This window comes from Poromitra crassiceps (genome assembly GCF_964638095.1).
Source record: "Poromitra crassiceps genome assembly, chromosome: 2".
NCBI lineage: Eukaryota > Metazoa > Chordata > Actinopteri > Beryciformes > Melamphaidae > Poromitra > Poromitra crassiceps.
The window spans coordinates 29,551,877-29,573,709 of NC_139624.1; the positions used below are offsets into that span (position 1 = coordinate 29,551,877).

Genomic DNA, 21,833 nt, shown 5'->3' on the forward strand with positions numbered 1-21,833 from the left:
TGTCATTTCCGGGAGGTCTGTAGACATTAAGGAGTGTTACTTGTTTATGATCGAGGAATCCTTTTACCAGGACATACCGTCCCTCCATGTCCACAACCTGCGATGAGAGCTGGAAAGTCACTTTATTTGAGATTAATATTGCTACACCTCTGGCATGTCCCTTTCTATAGGAAGAATAAAATGTGTTTTTAAATCCCAAGTTTTTCAGTTTCTCATGCTCTTTAGAAGAGAGGTGAGTCTCTTGCCAGAAAATAATATGTTGTTGTTCCCTCTTCATTTTAGTTATTAATTTACTTCTTTTGATGGGATTATGCAACCCATTAACGTTTAGAGTGATCACTCTATATTCCTGATGTGACATTTGTTCTCAAAAACCTTTTGTAAAACCATAATGAGCTCCCTCATAGACCACCACACAATAACGTCTGTCTGTGCAACAAAACAAAACATTAAATTGACAAATATAACCAATAGCGACTTCCAAAAAAAAGAAACAAATAGCTTCTAAGTAGAGAGGGGGAGCCTTCAGCTAGTGGAGGGCCCCTCTGGGTGCAAACTGATATAATCCTCTAATGAGTATATTCAGCACACACCAAATAGTGGGTTCTAGCCTACTGTAGCCTATTTGGACTCTCAGACAAAAGGCCCAGTCATTGAGATGAATTAAACAGTATGTGAACTAAGGTTACTGAAGCTGTATTTTTCCCCACATTAGGAACATTGTAAAACAGTAAAAGACACAGCTACTTTTCTGATTTGAGCAGTGTCTATATTGAGAAAATGATGCTGTAGCTGTATCCTACCCCATGTTAGGGACCATAAACATTGTAAAGAAATTAAAATAGCTTCATTATAAATTTAACAGTATCTGTAACAAAAAAGTGATGCTCTAGTCATTATTTCCCATGTAAGTAACAAAAAACCAGTGAAAATAACTTAAAATAGCTTCATTATCGTTTGAGCTGTATCTATAACGAAAACGTTATGCTCTATAGACATTATGCAACGTCAGCCCTTTTTAAACAGATCCATTAGGTGTACCTGTAGCATATAGTCTATGTCCGTCCGGACCCATCAAACACTCCCGTGGGAAGTCCGTACGTCATCAAAGATTATAGTCACTGGTAAACCCTTTACTCACGGAGCCTTCAATTATCGTTTCGGCGGAATCTCTGGAGTAAACCCGTAGCTCGCTCGGAATGGAGGCGCTGGTCCTGGTATTTTGTTTTTGGTCCCCTCTTCTCCCAGGAGCTTTTCTTCAGCGTCTGCAAAGGTGTGGGACCGGTAGAGCTGCCTCCGCTGCTGCTCTCGCCACCGTCTGTGATCAGTCCCCTCTTCTTCAGATCCTCCATCGCATCGCTTGCCGTGTTGTAGGTGATGGGACCCTCGTCAAAAAAGACTCGAAGCTTTGCGGGGGGTGGGGTTTGGAATCGTAGACCCTTCTCTTTTAGGACTTTTCTGATGGGATTATATTCCTTTCTTTTCTTTTGAGTTTCTGTCGGGTAGTCTTGGTCGAAGAAGACGCGTTTGCCATTGAAGTGGGTCTCCTTCTTCTTCCAGGCCGTGTGTAGTACCAGCTCTTTGATTCTATATTCCAGGAAGTATATGACCATGGATCTCGGGTTGGCGTCCTGTGGTGGTTTAGGTCCAAGTGATCTGTGGCAGCGTTGTATTCCAAGGGCTGTATCTGGGAGCGACAACTCCGTTTTAATAAAGTTCTCCAGAAACGCCTGTACGTTATTTCCCTCCGCTCCCTCGGGGATTGCGTGTATGCGTAAGTTGTTTCTACGCGAACGGGCCTCGATGTCTGTCAGTTTAGCCTGCATGTCTTCTTGGATTTGCAGAGTATGGCAGATCACTTCCTTAGCTGCGGCGTTCCAGTTTTCAGCCTCATCCACTCGGTGTTCAACTTCTTCCACCCTGCCCGTTGTGTCTTTCATCTCCGTTACGATGTCACTTAATTTCTGGTTCACTTGTTCTCTGAGGTTTCCCAACTCTTCCCTCATATCCTTTTTAATTGTGTCACGAAAATTGGCTAATTCCATCTTCACGTCAGCGCGAACAGCCTTAATTTCAGCGTGTATGGCAGCAAGCACGCTGTCTAGAGGAGGTGGCTGTCCGCCATTTTCTCCGCTGTTTTCCGCTGGCTTTTCTTTCACGGGTTCTTGCCTCGAATCTCCATCCTTCTCGTTTGTTAGAGGTATATTACTCCTTGTCACCATATGCTTGTCCCCCTTGTTCGTCATATTTTCGAATAACTAATCACTTAATTGTCTTAAACTGGGGGAATTTTCAGACCGTCTGAGAGCGCAAGTTTATGCTGCTGGCTGCTTCGTCGCCATACCCGGAAGTCTCCCAGTAGATTCTTCTTGTGTTGTTACTAGTTGAGGATAGGCTTACCGCGGTAGTCGGTGGTACTGGTACCGGTGTTACACGATGGTGGGGCATACACCGATTACATAACATGCCCACCGGTAACACTGTTCATTTTATGGAGGAAGAAATGAAAGAAAAAACCCGCTCTGCCAGTTTCAGCGTGCATCGGTGTAAATTACAAGCGCTCCCCCCTATCTGGGCTGTCTGAGTGTGGCTGCACTGTTCATCATCTCTTTCTGGTTAGACCAGGAAGTAACATTAGTTGTCACTGCATGCCATCTCTGGAAATGTGGTTTTGTGACCACAGCTAAAAGTCTGCTAGCATTGATGCTAAATTGCTAATACCATAGCTAAAAGTCTGCTAGCATGTTAACTATAGTTAATAACATTGATGCAGCTACGAGGAGAGGAGCTTGCGAACATCCCCACAGTCAAAGCACTTCCCAGAGATATCCATATAAATACTCTCCTCGTGCTTAACCCAAATAAAACCTCCAGTGTCTGTTTGCGACAGGCTAACCCGTTAGCTATTATGGTATTGTGTAGGCCTCATTTTATACCCGGGAGTTGTAATGTTATAAAACACATTTCCTGGCATACACAGGCAGTTGGACAACCTGGTAAGTTCTGAAAATATGTGTCTGTTATTCCAGCTATCGTTATCGGTTGTTAGATTGTTAGTAATGTTATGCCGACATAGAGACACTGTATGAAATAGGCCACGCCCATCACGGGGGAAAGCGCTTCATTCACTCCCATACACCAGCGTAATTTTCCTTGAATTAAACATAGCTAAAAGCTGTTGTGTGGTGGGCTGCGCAGACAACAAATGTGAAAAATCACCAATTAAAGTTTTTTTGTACTTAAGTGTAAACAAGGAAGCCATTGAGAATTGGCGAGAAGAAAAATGTGGATCTAGCTGTCAAAGAAGTAAGTTGGAGTGTTCATCTTCCGTATATATGATCTTTGTGTGCAACACGCGACCATGCATGCGACATAGGAGAACGCCAGAATTGGGGGGGGAGTTTTTGTTTCCCCCCGTTTTGGCCGTTGTTTCTGAATGATGACGCGCTCCGCAGTGTCTCTATTAAAGAATACAAGCTAAAAGCCGGCTAACACAAGTGGCTAATGCTAGCTCGCATCAGTTAAAACCATTGATGTATTAAAATAACCTATAACGTAGCGGGAGTAACTAATAAAACACATATTTTCTGAACTTACTACTTCAGTCCCCAACCGACGTTGCTTCCTCACGCACCTTTCTCAAAACAATGTCCTTTTTTATTGCGGACACATATTGCTAACCCATCGATATAGCGTTATACAGTCTGGTAGATAACAGATCAGTGTTATCAGCAGTGTCTGGTCTATGTAACCATAGGTCTACAACGCGTACACCCTGTCTGAGCCGTCTGAGCCAATGTCCAGCCAATGACGTCTTGAGACTGGCTGCCACAGCTGTCAATCATCCCTTTTTATATTGTCAAATAACTAATTCAAAACAAACTGATCAGAGAAATTACCACTTGCACAGGCATTAGCGTGATAAGAACTATCTAAAATAATACAAACCACCTTTGGCAAAACATTATCTGACATGTACTTTTGGTTGTTTCGTTTGTCCATTTCCCCATCCCCATCCCCATCCCCATCCACCGCCTCCCCCAACATGGGGAAGGCGGGCCTTGTGACCTATACTGGATACAGCCGCCAGAGCGGCCATCTAATATGCAGCGGCTTCACTGAGCGGCACCAGAGGCGGCGTCCATCTTTTATATGTCGATGGTCCTTCTCAGCTCTCTTTTAACCCCATTTGTCCATTCAAACCTCACACCACCCCTCTTTCTGTCTCTCTTTCTCTCACTCACACCACCCCTCTTTCTGTCTTTCTCTTTCTCTCACCCAAGCCGCCTCCCTTAGCCCCCCCCACCCTGACACACTTCCAGAAGAGACTCCCATTTATTTCATTTGTCAAGTGATCTATTCAGGGACAGTCTCTCTCTTTCTCTAGGACTCTCTCTGTCTCTCTCTCCTTCCCCACCCGTCTGGCTTGTTAGGCTCTCCCAAAGCGTACACTTACAGTACATTGCAGTGAGTGTATGCAGGCAGGCACACACACACACACACACACAAACCATGGCGCTTGCTGCTGGGGAGAAGCTGCTGCTGCTGCAGCGTGTGTGTCTGCGCGCGCGTGTGTCTGGCAGGGGTCTCTTAAAGGACCCGTGCTGTAATCGAGCACCGATGCTCAACCTGCAATACTGTAGCTCATCACCCGCTAGGAGCACAGCCGACTCTCTCCTCTCTCCTCTTAGCCTCCATCTTCCAGCATCCCTCCCTGCCTTCACTTTCCTCTGATCCGTCGCCCTGCGTGTCTCCGTCACTCTCGCTGGCTACCTGCACACATGCTCCGTGGCGTGTTTTGCGTTTGTGTGCGTATCGGTATCCGGGTTGAAAGCCTTAGTCAGGGGTGTGTGAGTCATCAGAAGAGAGGGATTCTCCTCTCGCCTTTCGCCTCCTTTCTTCTCCTCTCTCCCCAGCTGGACTCTAAATCGGGAGAGGAAACATTAGCGTGAGTCATGTTGCCTTGCTAATCTCTGTGTGTAATCATATGGGGATGCTCCTCCTTGTGTTTGCTAGGGCTGACCGATATGTAAAAAAAAACAACAACCCCAAAAAATTATTTTGACAGATTGCGATTGCGTTATGACTCACAATTTCTTTGTAGGAATGGTCATGTTTGCATTTCATTTTAACTGAAAAAAATATATATATACATAATATATATATAAAAATGATGATGTGATTTGTGCTGGGGTCTACTCTGTACCAACCAAGTATGTTCCCTTACGTCTGGAGAATATGATTTGTAGGCCAGGGCATCTCTGTAGCACCACAATGCTTCATTTAATGATTTGTTGTTACACATTTTACCTTGATCAAAAAATTGCAGCTCCTGCAATTTGGATATTGCACTTGGCCATATTGCAATTTTGAAAATATTTTTGATTCATATTGTTCAGCCCTAGTGGTGGCTGCTTGTATGCATTTGGTAGTCAAGTACTTGTCATTCTAAAATGAAATGTCTTTCTTTTGTTTTCTGTATTCCTGTATGCATGTGTGTGTGTGGGCGTGTGTATTTCTGTGTGACATTTAAAATGTGTGCATGTGTGTTCGTCCATGTGCGTTGTATGTACACCGCTGTTTGTGTTTGTGTATGCGCCTGTGTGTGTGTGTGTGTGTGTGTGTGTCTGTGTATGTATGTAGGCAGGCTCGGGGTCTCCCACCATGGCTGCGGCCATCCAGGACTTCCAGAGGTCGGAGTTAGACCGACTCAATGAAGTCAAAGGTCACCTGGAAATTGCCTTATTGGAGAAACATTTCCTACGTGAGTAAACACACAACACATACACACACACACACACACACACACACACACACACACACACACACACACACTCACTCACTCACTCACACTCTTCTTTTCTAGCAGAATATAGCTATTTCATTCAGATCCAAAGTCAAACTTAGCCTAGTCTCGCTTGCCAGACTATCTCTGTTTCGCTCTGTACCAGCGCAGGTAGAGAGTCTGGCTCCTCTTACTCTCACTCTGATATAGCGGGGAAAAAGGCTCTGTTATCTTTACAACCATCCACTGAAGTTACCAAACAGGCCTGCTTTATTGCACAATCCAAATCTTCATCAAAACTTGCCATTTTCAGCATGTAGCTTGCTAGCTAGCGTTGTTTTTTTTTGTTTTTTTTTTCTGGCCGGAAAAATGATACGATCTGGCACTCCAAACCGTGATACGATCTGAACCATGAGTTTTGTGATCCGTTGCACCCATAATATCATCCTTTTCAGTCCGTTATGTTCATTGCATTTGTAGTTATTCTGGGATGAAGTGTTTGTTCCCCTCAACCTGCATTCTACTACTACTTCTCCTTCAGTTAGTGATTTCCTACATTTCCCAGAATGCCTTTTGACAACCTCCAGAGAACAGGCCTGAACTTGCTGCATGTAGTCACATGTAGGCGGTGAGCAGTAGCGTTACTGGAGTCTCAGAGCAAGAGAGTGAAAGTGAGAGTCTTTCAAGTGGAGAAAAGTACCGCCGCCCTTACTCAAAAGATAACACGTCTTCTACGCTGGAGTTCTTCCTGTACTGTGTGACGGATGAATGTCGGTGCAAAAGGGTGAGTCTGGAAAGAAGCTGTTGCTCTTTGATTCTGACGGACTGACACCAAAAAGCTGATGTAGATGTTTTAGATGCTGAAACATTTCAAATGTCTTGCTATCAGTCCATTGCAGCTGCACTGGAAATATCTCAGTGGATTGGGAACAAGAATAATAATATACCACCAAACAACAAAATAGGCCCAGAAATGCAAGCTACATGTACATTACCAGTAGTAGTTGTTTTTTCAATGCAGTCTCGTTGTTTTAGGGGGGGATTTTGCTGATAAAGTGTCCAGTGTTGAGCTTGACACTGAGAGCATAGCTGTTCCAGAGGTAGCCTACTGTACTTTTGAGGCATAGGGGAATATTATATAGAAACAAAACAGATTTGTCATTAGTGTAGCCACTTGCCGGATCTTACTACAGTGTATGTGAATGTGTCATGTTAGCATTAAACGGGAAGAGTCTCGTGATATACACTGTATCAGGCTGCTTTCGGGTCACGCAGCTCAGGAAGTGGCTTTTGCGTCTTCCTACTTTTTGCTGTGCTCAGCTTGACTCTTAATAGAGGCTGTCTGAAACATTTACTGATGTGTTGGACTTGTTCCACGTAAGCAGTAATAGACTACTCGATACTCATTGCTCATTTCAAAAGTAATATTTCTACTGATATTATTTCCATTACATCCCCACAAGTGGGCATTTCCTCCTCTCTTGCCTTCAAAACAAAATTGTGATAAGATTTTTTGGGGGGGCATTTTGCCTTTATTTGATAGGACAGTAGGCAGGGTCGGACTCGAACCCGGGTCGAGGACTAAAAGCCTTTGTGGTACGCACTCTACCAGGTGAGCCACTGCGACGCCCCATTGCCTTCAAAATGAAGGATAACTTCTACCTGTCATGTCCTTTCATGTGAATGACCAGGGAAAACAGATTGCCTTGTTGTCTGAAGTTCTTCTTGTCCTCTTGCTTGTTAAATACTTATACCTGAAGGATGTAAGCCAGTGTTTCCCATACATAAAGGAATTTGTGGCGGGCCGCCACAATAATATTTTGACCGCCACAATAAGATGTTGACCAAAAAAAAAAAAAAAAAATTTTTTTTTTTTTTTTTTTTTACAGTGCACCTGAACGCAACATGCAAGATATCCGCTGAATAAGTGTCCAATAAATGTTCATGTCATTCTGGCCAATACTTCTGTTATAGCATTTCAGTCTGGAATATGGAATATCTTTCAATAATCTATGATTTAGCTGCTAAATTGTCAAATACCGCCATCTGCTCGCTACCCAGGCACTTATGTATGTACTTAACCTAACTAACTTAACCTAACTAACTATCCGGTGTGCACAACACTGTCAGCCTAAACTCCGGCTGACACCCCAAAAACCTACAATCCGCTACAGAAAAATGTATATTGTTTGTTTATTAACTGGCCCCTCGCCTTCTATCATTTCACGAAAGTGGCAAAGCAAGTTGAGTATCCCTGACCTATAGGGAGCAATTTAGTTTGTCATTGTAAACCCACAGCACAGTAATGATGACATGTTCTTCATAGATCTAGCCTTTTAATTTTGCTCTTAAGCTTTCTCAAAGTACACCAAATTCATGCATTTTACTTTAAAATGTTTACAAAAAATCTCGCGGGGGGGCATGACCCCGCACCCCCCTAGGGGGTCTGCGGTCCCCCACCACAAATTCTCAAAATCCTGTGGGAAACACTGCGTAAGCTTTTCTGCCTTTTCTCATTGAGTGTCAGCTAAAGTGCCTCATTATGAGGAAAACTAATCAGGGGATGCAGGTGGAATATATTTTCTTCTTCTTCATTCTTCTGATATTAAGAAAGTGTGAGCAACATTAACTAGAAGGGCACTCAGAGAGCGCAGACAAGGCCCGCTATTATTCACTATTATCAAAGAGCGTGGAAGGAAAGAGACGACACTCCGGCCATTTTTGGAAACAGAATGCGCCTCGCAGTGGTCAGCTGCGGTAGCGCTGGCCCCTATAATCAGCCTCTCTAAACAGTAACTCAACGGGAGTTGAACCTCGGGTCCTTTTCATTAGGTATTTATCTTGAAAAAAAGAAAAAACGAAAAATTTTGCTTAGTTTCCACAATATGGTTGTTGTTTTACATCCCTGCACTACACCACTTCAGTCAAGATTTGCAGTACGCCCGGAAAAGATGTGAATCCCCAAAGTTTAGAGTGTTCTCCCGTTGAGTTACTGTTTAGAGAGGCTGATTATAGGGGCCCGCGCTACCGCAGCTGACCACTGCGAGCCTGTGCGAGGTTCTTTTGGCGCTGTCACGCTTCCAAAAATAAAAAATGGCGGAGGCTGCTGGGCGCTGATGTTGCAATGGGGCAATATGGAGCTGTCATTTCTTTCCATTAAAGTTCTTTGCTATTATTGCTTGTTCGTACTATTATTCCATGAGTTGGATCTGGAGCCACTCCAAAATGTAATGGGTTCTTCCATGGCCATGGCCCATGGTACACCCTTCCATGCCGTGGTACACCCTTCCATGAAGTTTCATGGAGAAAATAAATCCTGCTGAGGTAATAACTTGTTAACTGTAGTATTATTACTGAAGTTACATTCATATTTCAATACCCTACTGTACTCATTACCAGCAAAGTACAGTAGTAGGAGTACTGTCACACCTGACAAAGCAATGCATACTGAGTACTGAGATAACACCCAACACTGGACCTTCAAGAGATGATGGAGAGATCATGGCAGATGATGGAAGGTTGGGGTTAGACGAGGGGCATGATGGAAACATTGACAAACTGAAACTGATGAAATAGGGTTAGCAGAGTTATTAGTGCAAGAGAAGTGCATGGCATCAGAATCAATCCTCTACAGCCTGAGGCCAAGCAAAATAGATGCTGCTGCATTCTGACCATGTGGTGCTGCCCACACACACAAGCACACACACACACACACACACACACACACACACACACACATGCGCACGCACACACACACATGCATGCGCACACACACACACGTGCAACACACGCACCAAGCTTGTCTACCCTGGCTCTGCTCTCCAATAAGAGGTACTGGCTGTCCCGTACTGTTATGTAGCACATGGACAGGATCGTGATGTGTTATGGACATTTCCCCCCCTATCCGTGTGTGTGTGTGTGTGTGTGTGTGTGTGTGTGTGTGTGTGTGTGTGTGTGTGTGTGTGTGTGTGTGTGTGTGTGTGTGTGTGTGTGTGTGTGTGTGTGTGTGTGTGTGTGTGTGTGTGTGTGGTACCCCAGGCAATGTCCTCTCTCTTAGTGCCTGGGCTAAAAGTACTGGATGTATTGCACATTGGCAGGATGCTAGCGTGGATTAACACGCTCTCTTTGTGGACACAGTCCTGCGCCTCTGCTCTTTACCTGCCTCTGTCCTCCACTCTTCCTTCTAGGGCCGACAACTGCTGGTTGGTTGGTCGATGTAGGGCAGGCTACTCCTGTCTGACAAGATTCTCCTTGGTCAGACAATCACTGGTGTTACTTTCATAAGAGAATATCAATTTCATAAGCGAAAGCGATCCGGTACAAAAGCAACACGGCGCGAAAGTAACGCAGCCCTTTTCTCGAAGCGCACACAGGAGCAGAAGTGACGCGATGAAGTCAGGCTAACAGGTAGGCTAACGCTACCTAGCATGCTATCTAGGCTGAATGGAGAGCAAACAGTGGAGGGACGGAAATAACAATGAAATGGGTCAGCTGTTGACAGAGCACAAACAACGGGACGCGTTTCAGCACACAGCCATCATCAGTGAGAAGAATGTGTGGTGTTGCAGTTCTCCTGAGCTGCTAAGGTTAACGTTACTAAAGTTGGTAAATTGTTAGCTTACCTTATGAGAATAATAACAGGCTAGTCAGTGAGATTGGCCGTTCTCCGGGAGCACCTCCTACTCTGGTAGACTCTTAGAAGATATTAGATTGGAATAAATCTGGGCTGGCCTGAGCTAGCAAAGTAATGAATGTCTCATTCTCCTTTCTGCCTAAGTACGAGCCACGCCACAGTGCTACAATATATGTTCATAACCATCATACATGTACTGCTTTCTGACAGCCGTTATTTTCGCACCGCAGCTGAATATGGGCAGGTACACGCTGTTTGGCTCTGGGTCTGTTGTTATATTTTCAGTATAAAAACATTATTAGTTAATTTAGTTACATTTTAGTTAATTAATTAATTAAATTAATTTAATTAATTAATTAAAATGTGAAATATTGGAATGAAATTATTTTTAACCTAATTCATTAATTAGGTTAAAAATAATTTCATATGCTGCAAATAGCCTTTTATGTTTATTTATAATTCATTTAGACTACCAAGTAGAGTGCACTGATTATTTAATATAGAGATAATGTGCAGATTAACCCCCCTCAATCGACCAATCGATTAGTTGAAAAGTAGCTAGAACAAGATTTTCTTTGGTTGACCACATCCCTTCCTTCGTCCCTCCCTCCCCCGTCACTTTTTAATACCCCCCTCCCCCCTCTCTCTCTCTCCATCCCGCTGAGCTTCTCGCTTTCAGATTCTGCTCGCCATTTCCTGCCGGCCATTTTTTTTATCGGCCTCTGTTCGCCCTCTCATTTCTCTCCTTCCTCCCTCTCTTCCTCCTTGTGATTTCTCTCATTTCCTCTCTCTCTCTGTCAGACATAAGCAACGGTTCATCATTTCCTCAGAGTCCTTGTAAAACCCTTGAATTGTCTGGCAGACAGACACGTACACAAACACACCAGCAGTTGCTCTAAAACAGTAACAGGCTTCATACCGTTAACAACAGTATAAGATGGCAGCTACTTGGAATGTGGGAAGCAGAGGGCGTTTTTGAACACGTCGTTTTCTTTAAATGTCCGATTTAATCGGGAAAGGTTAGCGATGCCTCTGGGTAATGTTGTCTTTCTCCTGGTTTGCTCTATCGCTTTTAGTGCTGCAACTAATGATTATTTTCATTTATTTTCTTCATTAATCGATGTGTTGATATGATTTTTTTTATCACATTAGCCTCTATTTAGAGAATCTGTATTTAATGTTAGGGCTGCTCGATAAAGCGATTTTGAATCGTAATCGAATTAATTAGTTAGGACGATGTAAAGAAAATGAAAATCGTCAAATCGACTTACACTTTAACTAGGGTAATTACGTTACGGCGGGCGGCTCTCTCTCATGTACGCGTGCTGCTACTCGTCCATTATCCCCGCTGTAAAGTCTCTCTGGAGGCTGTGACTACTGGCTATAAAGACAGCAGCGCAATGAACTTATTTATATTTAAATTTATATTCCAAAAAGCACAGAGTGTGAGCACTGAGCAGCGTGTTTCACTGCGGGCTGTGCAAGGTAACGATGACCACAACACACACGCGCGCACACGAACACAAACGTTATCACCGGACGCTGAAATGTTGCCTTTATAGTTCACATAAGAACAAAACAACACGTGAGGCCACCGTGTAGCTTCTGCTACTCACCCTGTCTCTCAGAATTTCTTCCTAACTGCTGCTATCGCAGTTCCCCGCATACCTGTTGTGACTTTGTGTTATTCTAGTACAGATATCACTCCGATATAATTAATTATATAATTATGTCACGGAGGCACACGCTACAGGCAAGAGTCATCGAACCAAGAGTATCCCTCCAGTGTCAAGTGACTGCAGGTTAGCAAGCAACAGCCAGGAAGTTAGGCATAGCAAGTTAGGCTAAAACAGGAAGTTGGGTTGTTCAGTGTTGCCTTCAGGGTAAAAGCGTAAATTGTAGATTGTTGAAAAAAAGAGCTCTGCAGGGCAACAAATGTTTAGAGAAGTATAACAGTATAAACAAATCGAAATCGAAAATCGAGTTTTGCGAGAAAAAATCGTCAATTTTATTTTTAGGCAAAATCGAACAGCCCTAGTTAATGTATTCATATGCATTTTCATTTAAGTTACACATAGTTACTGTAGATACATACACAGACAGACACAATATTCAGATAACCTGTAGCCTACATCTGCAGTTCCTCTCTCTCCCACTGTGCCCTGCCCCTGTACAGGGCCAGAATAGAGACATCTGTGTGGGAACCAGGGCATGTGAGCGGAGTGGAGCGGGGATTTTGGCTTGAGCGGGGACCAGAGCGGTACCGGGGGGAAGGTGGAGCGGCACCGATCGCCCGCTCAGTCCCGCTCCAGTTTCGATCACAACACGTGGTCATGTGCACGCCCACTATTTTCTTGCCAGCTGCTGCGAGACGACGGACACACTCATTCACGGGAACATTGATAGTTACTCTTCACGAACTGCTTTAAATTTGTTTTAAAATGCTCACAGCTATGATCCTGTTTAGTGTGTGTGGGCAGTCAGTTCCACATTTTAACCCCCTGTGCAGAGAGGGCCGTTTGTCCTAGGGAGGTTTTTCTAAATGGCACTTTGCAAGTTCCCTGCAACAGCACCTCTGGTGGTTGTGCACGTTTTACCATGTCGCAGAGAACACACGGTGCCTGATCGTGTATACATTTATAGATTCGTTTTATATTAGCGAAACCAATGAAGTCATCAAAACTTAAAATATTTAGTTTTTTGATGAAGCAGTGGTGGAACCTAATTGGCTTCCTGTCAAGAATTCTTATTGCATGATTGTGTAACATCTTAACACGTTCACTGCCAATGGCGAGTTGACTCGTCAAAAAAAAATCCAACGGTTGACTGCCAATGACGAGTTGAGACGTCAAAAAAAAAAAAAAAATTTTTGACGGTGCTACGTGGATCAATGCCCCCCACGTCTCCTATAAAAATATTGGAGCCACCGAACGTGTACAACCCATTCCACCGACCCACTAAGTGGCGACAGTGCTCTCCATTCTAGAGGAAGGCAAGCAAAAAGCAGTGTGAGGAAGCCATTCTCATGAAAATGGATTGGCGAAAACGCTTTCGCGCTTGGGAGCTGGCGGTGGGGTTTTGCAAATTTGCATAATAGATTACGGGTGGAACACACTTTGAAACACGCAGCATAAATAAGACCAGAATCGCAAAAGCTTCATCAAAGCTCTCAGAACCCCAAGAAACGAGCGAGCCCATCCAGACTTGCCCAGCGGCCGCCAGCAGACAGGCACAGCAGCAGCAAAGCAGTGAGCCTGGTGACGCGAGGTTACAGCAGCAGCAGAAACGAGCTTGTGACACGCCCGCTGCAGCCAAGAAGAACACACACGGAGGGAGGAGTTTGAAGGAGAGGGGTGTTTCCTGCTGTTATGGAGGAAATTACTGTTCAAAACTATTGTTTAGATGTCTGACGTCTTACTGATGCCAAAAATGAATGGTTAAAGTGACTGTTCTATCGAATTTCACAAAAAGCCGTTTATCTCAGAATAAATTTTCAGACGCTGAAACCATGCTGTATTCAACTGCTAATGCTTACATAACTACTAACTCTACAAACTAACTCTTTTAGACAGAGAAAGCACACATTCTATTAGTTATTTTGAGATATTGTGTGTTCACAAAATCCTAACAGAAACGAATCCTCGGCTCTTGAAAGATGAGCCAGAATCCTCAAAAAAACCCTCTGGCAGAAGCTAACTACAGTATTGAAAAACGGCTGGCAGTGAATGTGTTAAGAGGTCTGGTAGCAGTCGGGCTAGCTTGGGACCATACAGTTACACAATAACTCAGGTATGAGAGAATCATTGAGTGCATAGATGTTTGCAGCATAAATTGGTAGACAGTTCCTGTTGTAGAAAATTGAAGTTCCACATTCTGCATTTCTAACATCAAGCCAAGATATTTAACCTCAGATACCTGGTCAATAGATTGATAATTGATTTTTAGATCTAACGTATTTACTTAATTCACTTGATCTGGACGAGACGAGACGAGAAACACATTTTCTTAATGTTCAGTGTTAGAAGAACATTTGAACCATACTGCTACTGGTGTGTTCTGTCAATTGGGTAGAAACTGAGGTAGTAGTCCGTCCAGACACATAATATATGACGGATTGGGATTGGGATGGGATTTAAACCATTATCTGAAAAGGATGTTGGGATGTCGAATGCTTTTTTGAGGTCCAGGAAAACTGCCCCCACCATGTTACCTTTGTAGGAGTTTAAGTTTTTTAATGAAAAAGCAATTGGCACGCTCGGTGGAATAATTTTAGTCTATAAAATGGTAAAAAAAAAAAGCCCCCAAAGCCCAAGATGACGTCCTCAAATGTCTTCTTTTGTCCACAAAGGAACCACAAAATATAAAATATTCACATTTAAGAAGCTGGAATTAGCGATACATTTTCTGTTGATCGACTAATCGTTGCAGCTCTAATCACTTTGCAATTTTGGTAACTCCATTTTCCTCCTGGCTTTGTCGGTCTGCTGCACCCTTCACCCCTCTCTCTCTCTCTCCCTCTCTCTCTCCCCCTCTCTTTCTCTCTCTCTGTCTGTCTCTGGTTATTCATTTCTTTCGTATCTTTCAATCTCTCATCACTATCTCTGGCTGGTGTAATTGGACTTCGGGGAGCGTTGACGCTTGACGATCCATTAGCACCTAATGGAGTCCTGAGCTCTCTGCCCTGCACTCTAGTTATTGTTATCTACTGTTCCCTTCTGTGCCGTCCTCTCTTCTGCTTTGCACAGTCATCATCACACAATACCCAATGCTGTGGTGAGTGTGTACATTCGCTCGCATGGTGAAGAGTTTGGCAGACTCAGCCTGCCATTCAGGACCAATAGAGGGGTCAACACAAGTGTCCCTTTGTTATGTGTGGTGGCCTCTATAAACCCTTCACCTGGTGAAAATTTGACATTTTCATCCTATATTATATTATTATATATTATAAAAGGGAGCATGTGGGCAATCTCTGTTCTCTCTCGGTTTCAATTTTTGTCCCACTGATGATGTCATAAGTCATAATAAGGGATGTCATCAGTGATGTCATTTGAGCAATTGTGCATTGTGACACCACTGATGATGTCATCAGTGATGTCATAAGACAATGAGATGTCATCAGTTATGTCATAAGACACTGATGATGTCATCAGTGATGTCACAAGTCACTGATGATGTCATCACTGATGTCATAAGACACTGAGATGTCATCAGTTATGTCATAAGTCACTGATGTCATCACTGATGTCATAAGACACTGATGATGTCATCGGTGATGTCACAAGTCACTGATGATGTCATCACTGATGTCATAAGACACTGATGATGTCATCAGTGATGTGATGGATGTAAACTTAAGGGGCACACACACACCCCCGCCCGCGCTCATGTAAACTTAACTCATTGAGTGCCATGGACGTCTTTCGACGTCCAATTAAATAGTGACGTAGAGTGCCAAGGACCTCTTTCGACGTCCAATGCGTTTTTTGACGGTGGGACGTCGATCAAAGCCTTCTGCATCTCCTGTACAAATATTGTAGCTATTGGAGGTCTATAACCTATTTTACAAACCCATTAGGTGGCGACAGTGCTCTCCAGATTAGAGACAGGTCCTGAGAAACAGGAGGAAAAAGCCGTGATCAAAGAGAAACCGATGCATGCTGCAGCCAGAGCCATATAGATTGCTCTGTCTGCAGCTGACGTCGGGCTGCGAACAGGAGTCAATCCGCGCACACAACTGAGCCCCTCTGTCTCTGTCTGTCTGTCTGTATAGTTTCTCCACACGATTAGCCACCAGAAAAGCAGCACCCGACCATTCAGCAGTCCGGTTTGGCTCTTCCCTATCGCGCTGGGAGCCGCCCGGCACACACAAACGGAGCACTCCGAAAATAGAGTGGGTGCGTGTTGGCTGTGTGTTACGTGTGGGGAGGAGTTTGCAGCTGAGGAGGGGAGAGGGGGGTGGGGCACGCAGGGCATCACACAACTACACCACGTCACTACATCAGAAAATATTATCTTCAGACTCAGTGAATGTGCTTGAAATGCTGCATTTCACAAAAGGCGGAATATCTCAGCTAATAATTTGAAACGCCTGTATTTGCTCAAAACGACCTATCTTCTCCGGCTCATAACTAAAGAACGGAAAATGGTATCAATAAACTTTTTTTTGCTGATGATACAATAGAGCCAGTTCGTTCTTTGTGTGTGTTCGGTGTTTACATAGTAATATCACACAATATTCTGTGGGCCTCGAGAAATCACTGAAAACGCTCTGAAAACTCTGGCACTGGGAGCTTCCGTTCTCCAAAAGTGGCTGGCACTCAATGAGTTAAGGGCAATAACATTTTGTGAGCAACACACACAGGCCACGCAGCAGCCGAGCTGTGGGCTGCTTATGCGAGCTGCAGGGCGGTGACGCCGCGCAGCAGCCGAGCTAGTGAGCCCCTAGGAATCTAGTGTTTTGATATTTCCATAAATTATAACTCTCCCCTCCTGTATATATAACTTTTGAATGACTGAGATAGTTCTCTCAGATCAAAAGTTATGAGTAACTTGAGCAGTTATGAGTACCCACTACCCGGCTCTTACCCCGGCCCCTCTGACATTTCAAGGCAGGCAGCAGCACTCTAAACATTGGCTTTGAAACAGCAGTACGCGTGAAGCCAACCAGTTGCCCGGTTCTCTGTGGATCCCACTGGATTTGGGGGCAGAACACGCCATACAAGCACCAGGATTGGCCAACGCCAGCTGCAGTCCCCAGAACTGTCAAATGAAATCATTGACACGCTTTGTCCCACCTCTCAACTGTCTTTCATTTCAGGCAATGTTTGTTTTCAGTCTGATACGTCACCGACCCTCTCTGAGACCCGTTTCATGTGGTCTTTAAACATTCCACAACATAATATTTTCGACAGTGGCATTCAACCAAAACCGTAAAAATAAATACTTTTCCTTTTGTTTTATGAAAATAATTATTCACCATGATGTACTACAGTACTATGGAGATGAAAGTAACCAAATCACTCAAAATCTCAAAATACCTGCAAAACTCATTGGCTTATTACCAACAATGTGTACTGTAGCAGCAACATATGAAGGGTTCATTATGTCTTGAGGTAAGCCTAATCAGATTAGCCGGGTGAAACAAAAGCTTTGTTTGTTGTGTAAGTGATGGAGTTATGTGTTGTGTAAGTGATGGAGTTATGTGTTGTGTAAGTGATGGAGTTATGTGTTGTGTAAGTGATGGAGTTATGTGTTGTGTAAGTGATGGAGTTATGTGTTGTGTAAGTGATGGAGTTATGCGTTGTGTAAATGATGGAGTTATGTGTTGTGTAAGTGATGGAGTTATGTGTTGTGTAAGTGATGGAGTTATGTGTTGTGTAAGTGATGGAGTTATGTGTTGTGTAAGTGATGGAGTTATGCGTTGTGTAAATGATGGAGTTATGTGTTGTGTAATTGATGGAGTTATGCGTTGTGTAAGTGTAAGTGATGGAGTTGTGTGTTGTGTAAGTGATGGAGTTGTGTGTTGTGTAAGTGATGGAGTTATGTGTTGTGTAAGTGATGGAGTTATGCATTGTGTAAGTGATGGAGTTATGTGTTGTGTAAGTGATGGAGTTATGTGTTGTGTAAGTGATGGAGTTATGTGTTGTGTAAGTGATGGAGTTGTGTGTTGTGTAAGTGATGGAGTTATGTGTTGTGTAAGTGATGGAGTTATGCATTGTGTAAGTGATGGAGTTATGTGTTGTGTAAGTGATGGATTTATGTGTTGTGTAAGTGATGGAGTTATGCATTGTGTAAGTGATGGAGTTATGTGTTGTGTAAGTGATGGAGTTATGTGTTGTGTAAGTGATGGAGTTATGTGTTGTGTAAGTGATGTAGTTATGTGTTGTGTAAGTGATGGAGTTATGCGTTGTGTAAGTGATGGAGTTATGTGTTGTGTAAGTGATGGAGTTATGTGTTGTGTAGTGTAAGTGATGGAGTTATGTGTTGTGTAAGTGATGGAGTTATGTGTTGTGTAAGTGATGGAGTTATGCGTTGTGTAAGTGATGGAGTTATGTGTTGTGTAAGTGATGGAGTTATGTGTTGTGTAGTGTAAGTGATGGAGTTATGTGTTGTGTAAGTGATGGAGTTATGTGTTGTGTAAGTGATGGAGTTATGTGTTGTGTAGTGTAAGTGATGGAGTTATGTGTTGTGTAAGTGATGGAGTTATGTGTTGTGTAAGTGATGGAGTTATGTGTTGTGTAAGTGATGGAGTTATGCGTTGTGTAAGTGATGGAGTTATGTGTTGTGTAAGTGATGGAGTTATGCGTTGTGTAAGTGATGGAGTTATGTGTTGTGTAAGTGATGGAGTTATGTGTTGTGTAAGTGATGGAGTTATGTGTTGTGTAAGTGATGGAGTTATGTGTTGTGTAAGTGATGGAGTTATGTGTTGTGTAAGTGATGGAGTTATGTGTTGTGTAAGTGATGGAGTTATGTGTTGTGTAAGTGATGGAGTTATGCGTTGTGCAAGGGTCATGCCTGTAGCATAGCATCCCTCACCACAGCATAAGCAAGGATACAGTAGGAAACAGGAAAACAGCATGCCATAGGATCCTTTACCATGCTGTGAAAAGGCTTTACAACACAATGCCTAACTTGTCCAGGAAGGTAGGGTGTATTGTGCAAAAGCAGGATGTTAAAACTAGGAATTCAGTTGCTTTGAACGGCTGACCATAATCTCTCAAGGTTTGTATAAAAGCTAAGCTGATCAAATACTAAACAGCACCTGTGTTACTCCTTACATTCACAACAACCAGTGAGCTACTTGACCTTTAAGAAATGATGCAGCATGTATGACGGACATACTTTCTGCCATTATTAGATTGAACAGGACAGTAGACAGACAGGGAAGGTGGGGAGAGAGAGGGGATGACATGCGACCTCGGGTCGGATAGGTGGGCCACCGTGGTATGTGTGCTACCAGGACGGACAACAAACCCCTTTGATGACGTCAACTCGGGACTAATCTGAGCTCAAAATTATACCCAAGTTTCCAACCTGTAATTCCGACCTCAACCACCATAGGTTGAGGCGATGTCTCGTCATAGGGTTAGCTGGCTCAGCCTGGCTGGGGGGCGTGGTCAGGGTGGGGTAAATCCCCCGTTCTATCCATTCAGCAAAGTTAGAATTCAGCTGCTAGCCCAGCCCAGGAAGGCACGATCGGGGATTTAACCACCGCAGTAAACTCACATCTGAACCGACGTCTTGTGTTCTGCTCTAGAATCCCTAAACCTGTAGTTTAGAGCCGCAGCACCGCCCTTTGAGATATATGGGCGGTTTTACCCCACTCGCGTGCCAGCCGTATAACATTTTGTGGGCGTTCCCACACATGCCGACTGTCTCTATTCAATTCATTTTTTACAGGTTGGATTTTCTTCTGCGTTCCGATTTGTCTTGAACACGGTATTAAAAGATATATCTGTATTGTCTGATGAGCAAAATGTTCTTGGGTATCGTTTTCATTTTTTTCTGATTTTTACCCATTTTCTCCCCAATTCTACTTGGCCATTCAAATCAAATTGCTCGGCTGGAACTAACTGTTGTATCGGTTATCGTATCGGCTAAAATTGTCATATCGGTGCATCCCTAGTAGAAAAGTTAATATCATCAACAAGGGACAATAATACACCGTTAGGAACTAGAAACAGAAGTATTTGAGTCATACTCTTCAAAACTTGTATTGGTTTTGTGTTCATTTTTACAGTATATTTAGCAAACTTACCCATTAAATTATTTGGGCTTCTTGGTTGTCTCTCAGACTCTCTCAGAGCGAACAGAGTGTAGGCGTTCTCTCTCTCTCTCTCTCTCTCTGACGCGTCTCTCTCTGCTGCTCAAAATAATGCCGACGCCCACACTGTATTCTAAAACAAATACAGCGCCTAAGTATGTTGTCTCCCACACTTCACAGGAGACATGAGTTTCCATTCCAGATGGTGTGCGTGCGTGCGTGCGTGCGTGCGTGCGTGCATGTGTGTATAGCGTGATCCATGCCTTCTCCCTTGGCATCCATTGTAATTGACCAGTGCTATTCTGAGGGCACTTAAATGGTTAATTTGTAACTATGTTTCATGATGCAAGATCACATACAACACACACACACACACACACACACACACACACACACACACACACACACACACACACACACACACACCTCTCTCTCTCTCTCTCTCTCTAGCTCTCTCTGTCTCTCTCTCCCCATGCTGCCTTGCCCAGGTGAAGAATTGCCCTAGTCTGTATTGAAGACCATGAGACGGTCTGTACTCTGTAGACCCCAGTAAAGGCTGTTTTTTTGGGGTAATGTTACGGATCGGCGCCCAGTCATTTCTCAATATCCACTTCAGGCTCATATTCTATGGTGTCTAGGGGGTTGACTGGCATTATGATCCGATAACACGAGAAAAGAAAACAATGAATCAGGCTGTTCATCGATTGAGTGCAGGCCACTCACCCAATATCTTTAGCTGATGCGGCCTCCAGGACCAGGAGCGTCCCGACACTGGGCCAGCTCAGACGGTTGGATGCGTGAGGGATCCAAGCGAGTCCTTACGTGACCAAAGGCTCCCATAAACATGGGACAGGATGAAAACAACCAACGATGCAAGACGAGACATAAACTAGCATAAGCGATCAACTACCTACGTGGCGGGCCGCAGCCCCATCTTCTGTGTGGACCCGAAGTCCTGAGCTGTCGACCGCAGAAGCAGAAGCCATTTTATGGACACCTATGGCAGCCCCGTATGGACAAAAAGGTGCCCTCTATACCCTTTATAAGAGCAGACCACCCATCAAATCAACAAACAGCCAAAGAAATAGACACAAATAGACACAAATATTGATGGTATCTAAGCTGGCAGGGGCGATCCGTAATAGTAATTATGCAGTTGATTATGAAGACTCACTAGTCAAATGATGAACTGTTCAAACCCTGTCCTTGTGACATGCAGGCAGGCTGGCTTCACTCCACTCTGCACACAGCTCTGTAAGCAGGCTGGCTTCACTCCACTCTGCACACAGCTCTGTAAGCAGGCTGGCTTCACTCCACTCTGCACACAGCTCTGTAAGGCCACAGTGGCCAGAGAAGACACAAGCACAATGGCGGTGTCAATTATGTAAGAGGATTAGCTCAACGCATAAAACTGCACTGTATCCGCACTGTGTGTGCGCGCGTATGTGTGTGCATGCGTGTGTGTGTGTGTGTGTGTGTGTGTGTGCGCGCACATGTGTGCGTGCGCGTGTGAGCATGCGTGTATAAAACTGCAGGGAGAGCAGCTGCACCCACCAAACCTGCAGCTTATGAATGAATGATGTTTATGTATATATATATGTGCACGTGTTTCTGTGTGCAGTTTAGTTTGTTTCTTGAGTCTGTTTGTGCAT

The 21,833-nt window shown here is 43.9% G+C and overlaps 1 protein-coding gene across 1 annotated transcript in view; it reads left to right on the forward strand.

Annotated features, from left to right (window-relative positions):
• The window catches only part of gramd4a (GRAM domain containing 4a), a 109,689-nt gene that overhangs the window by 36,420 nt on the left and 51,436 nt on the right, over positions 1-21,833 (forward strand). Inside the window, exon 3 of the mRNA XM_083655541.1 lies at positions 5,644-5,764. Within this exon, the coding sequence (XP_083511667.1) occupies positions 5,644-5,764 (121 nt within the window). The remainder of the gene's footprint in view (positions 1-5,643; positions 5,765-21,833) is intronic.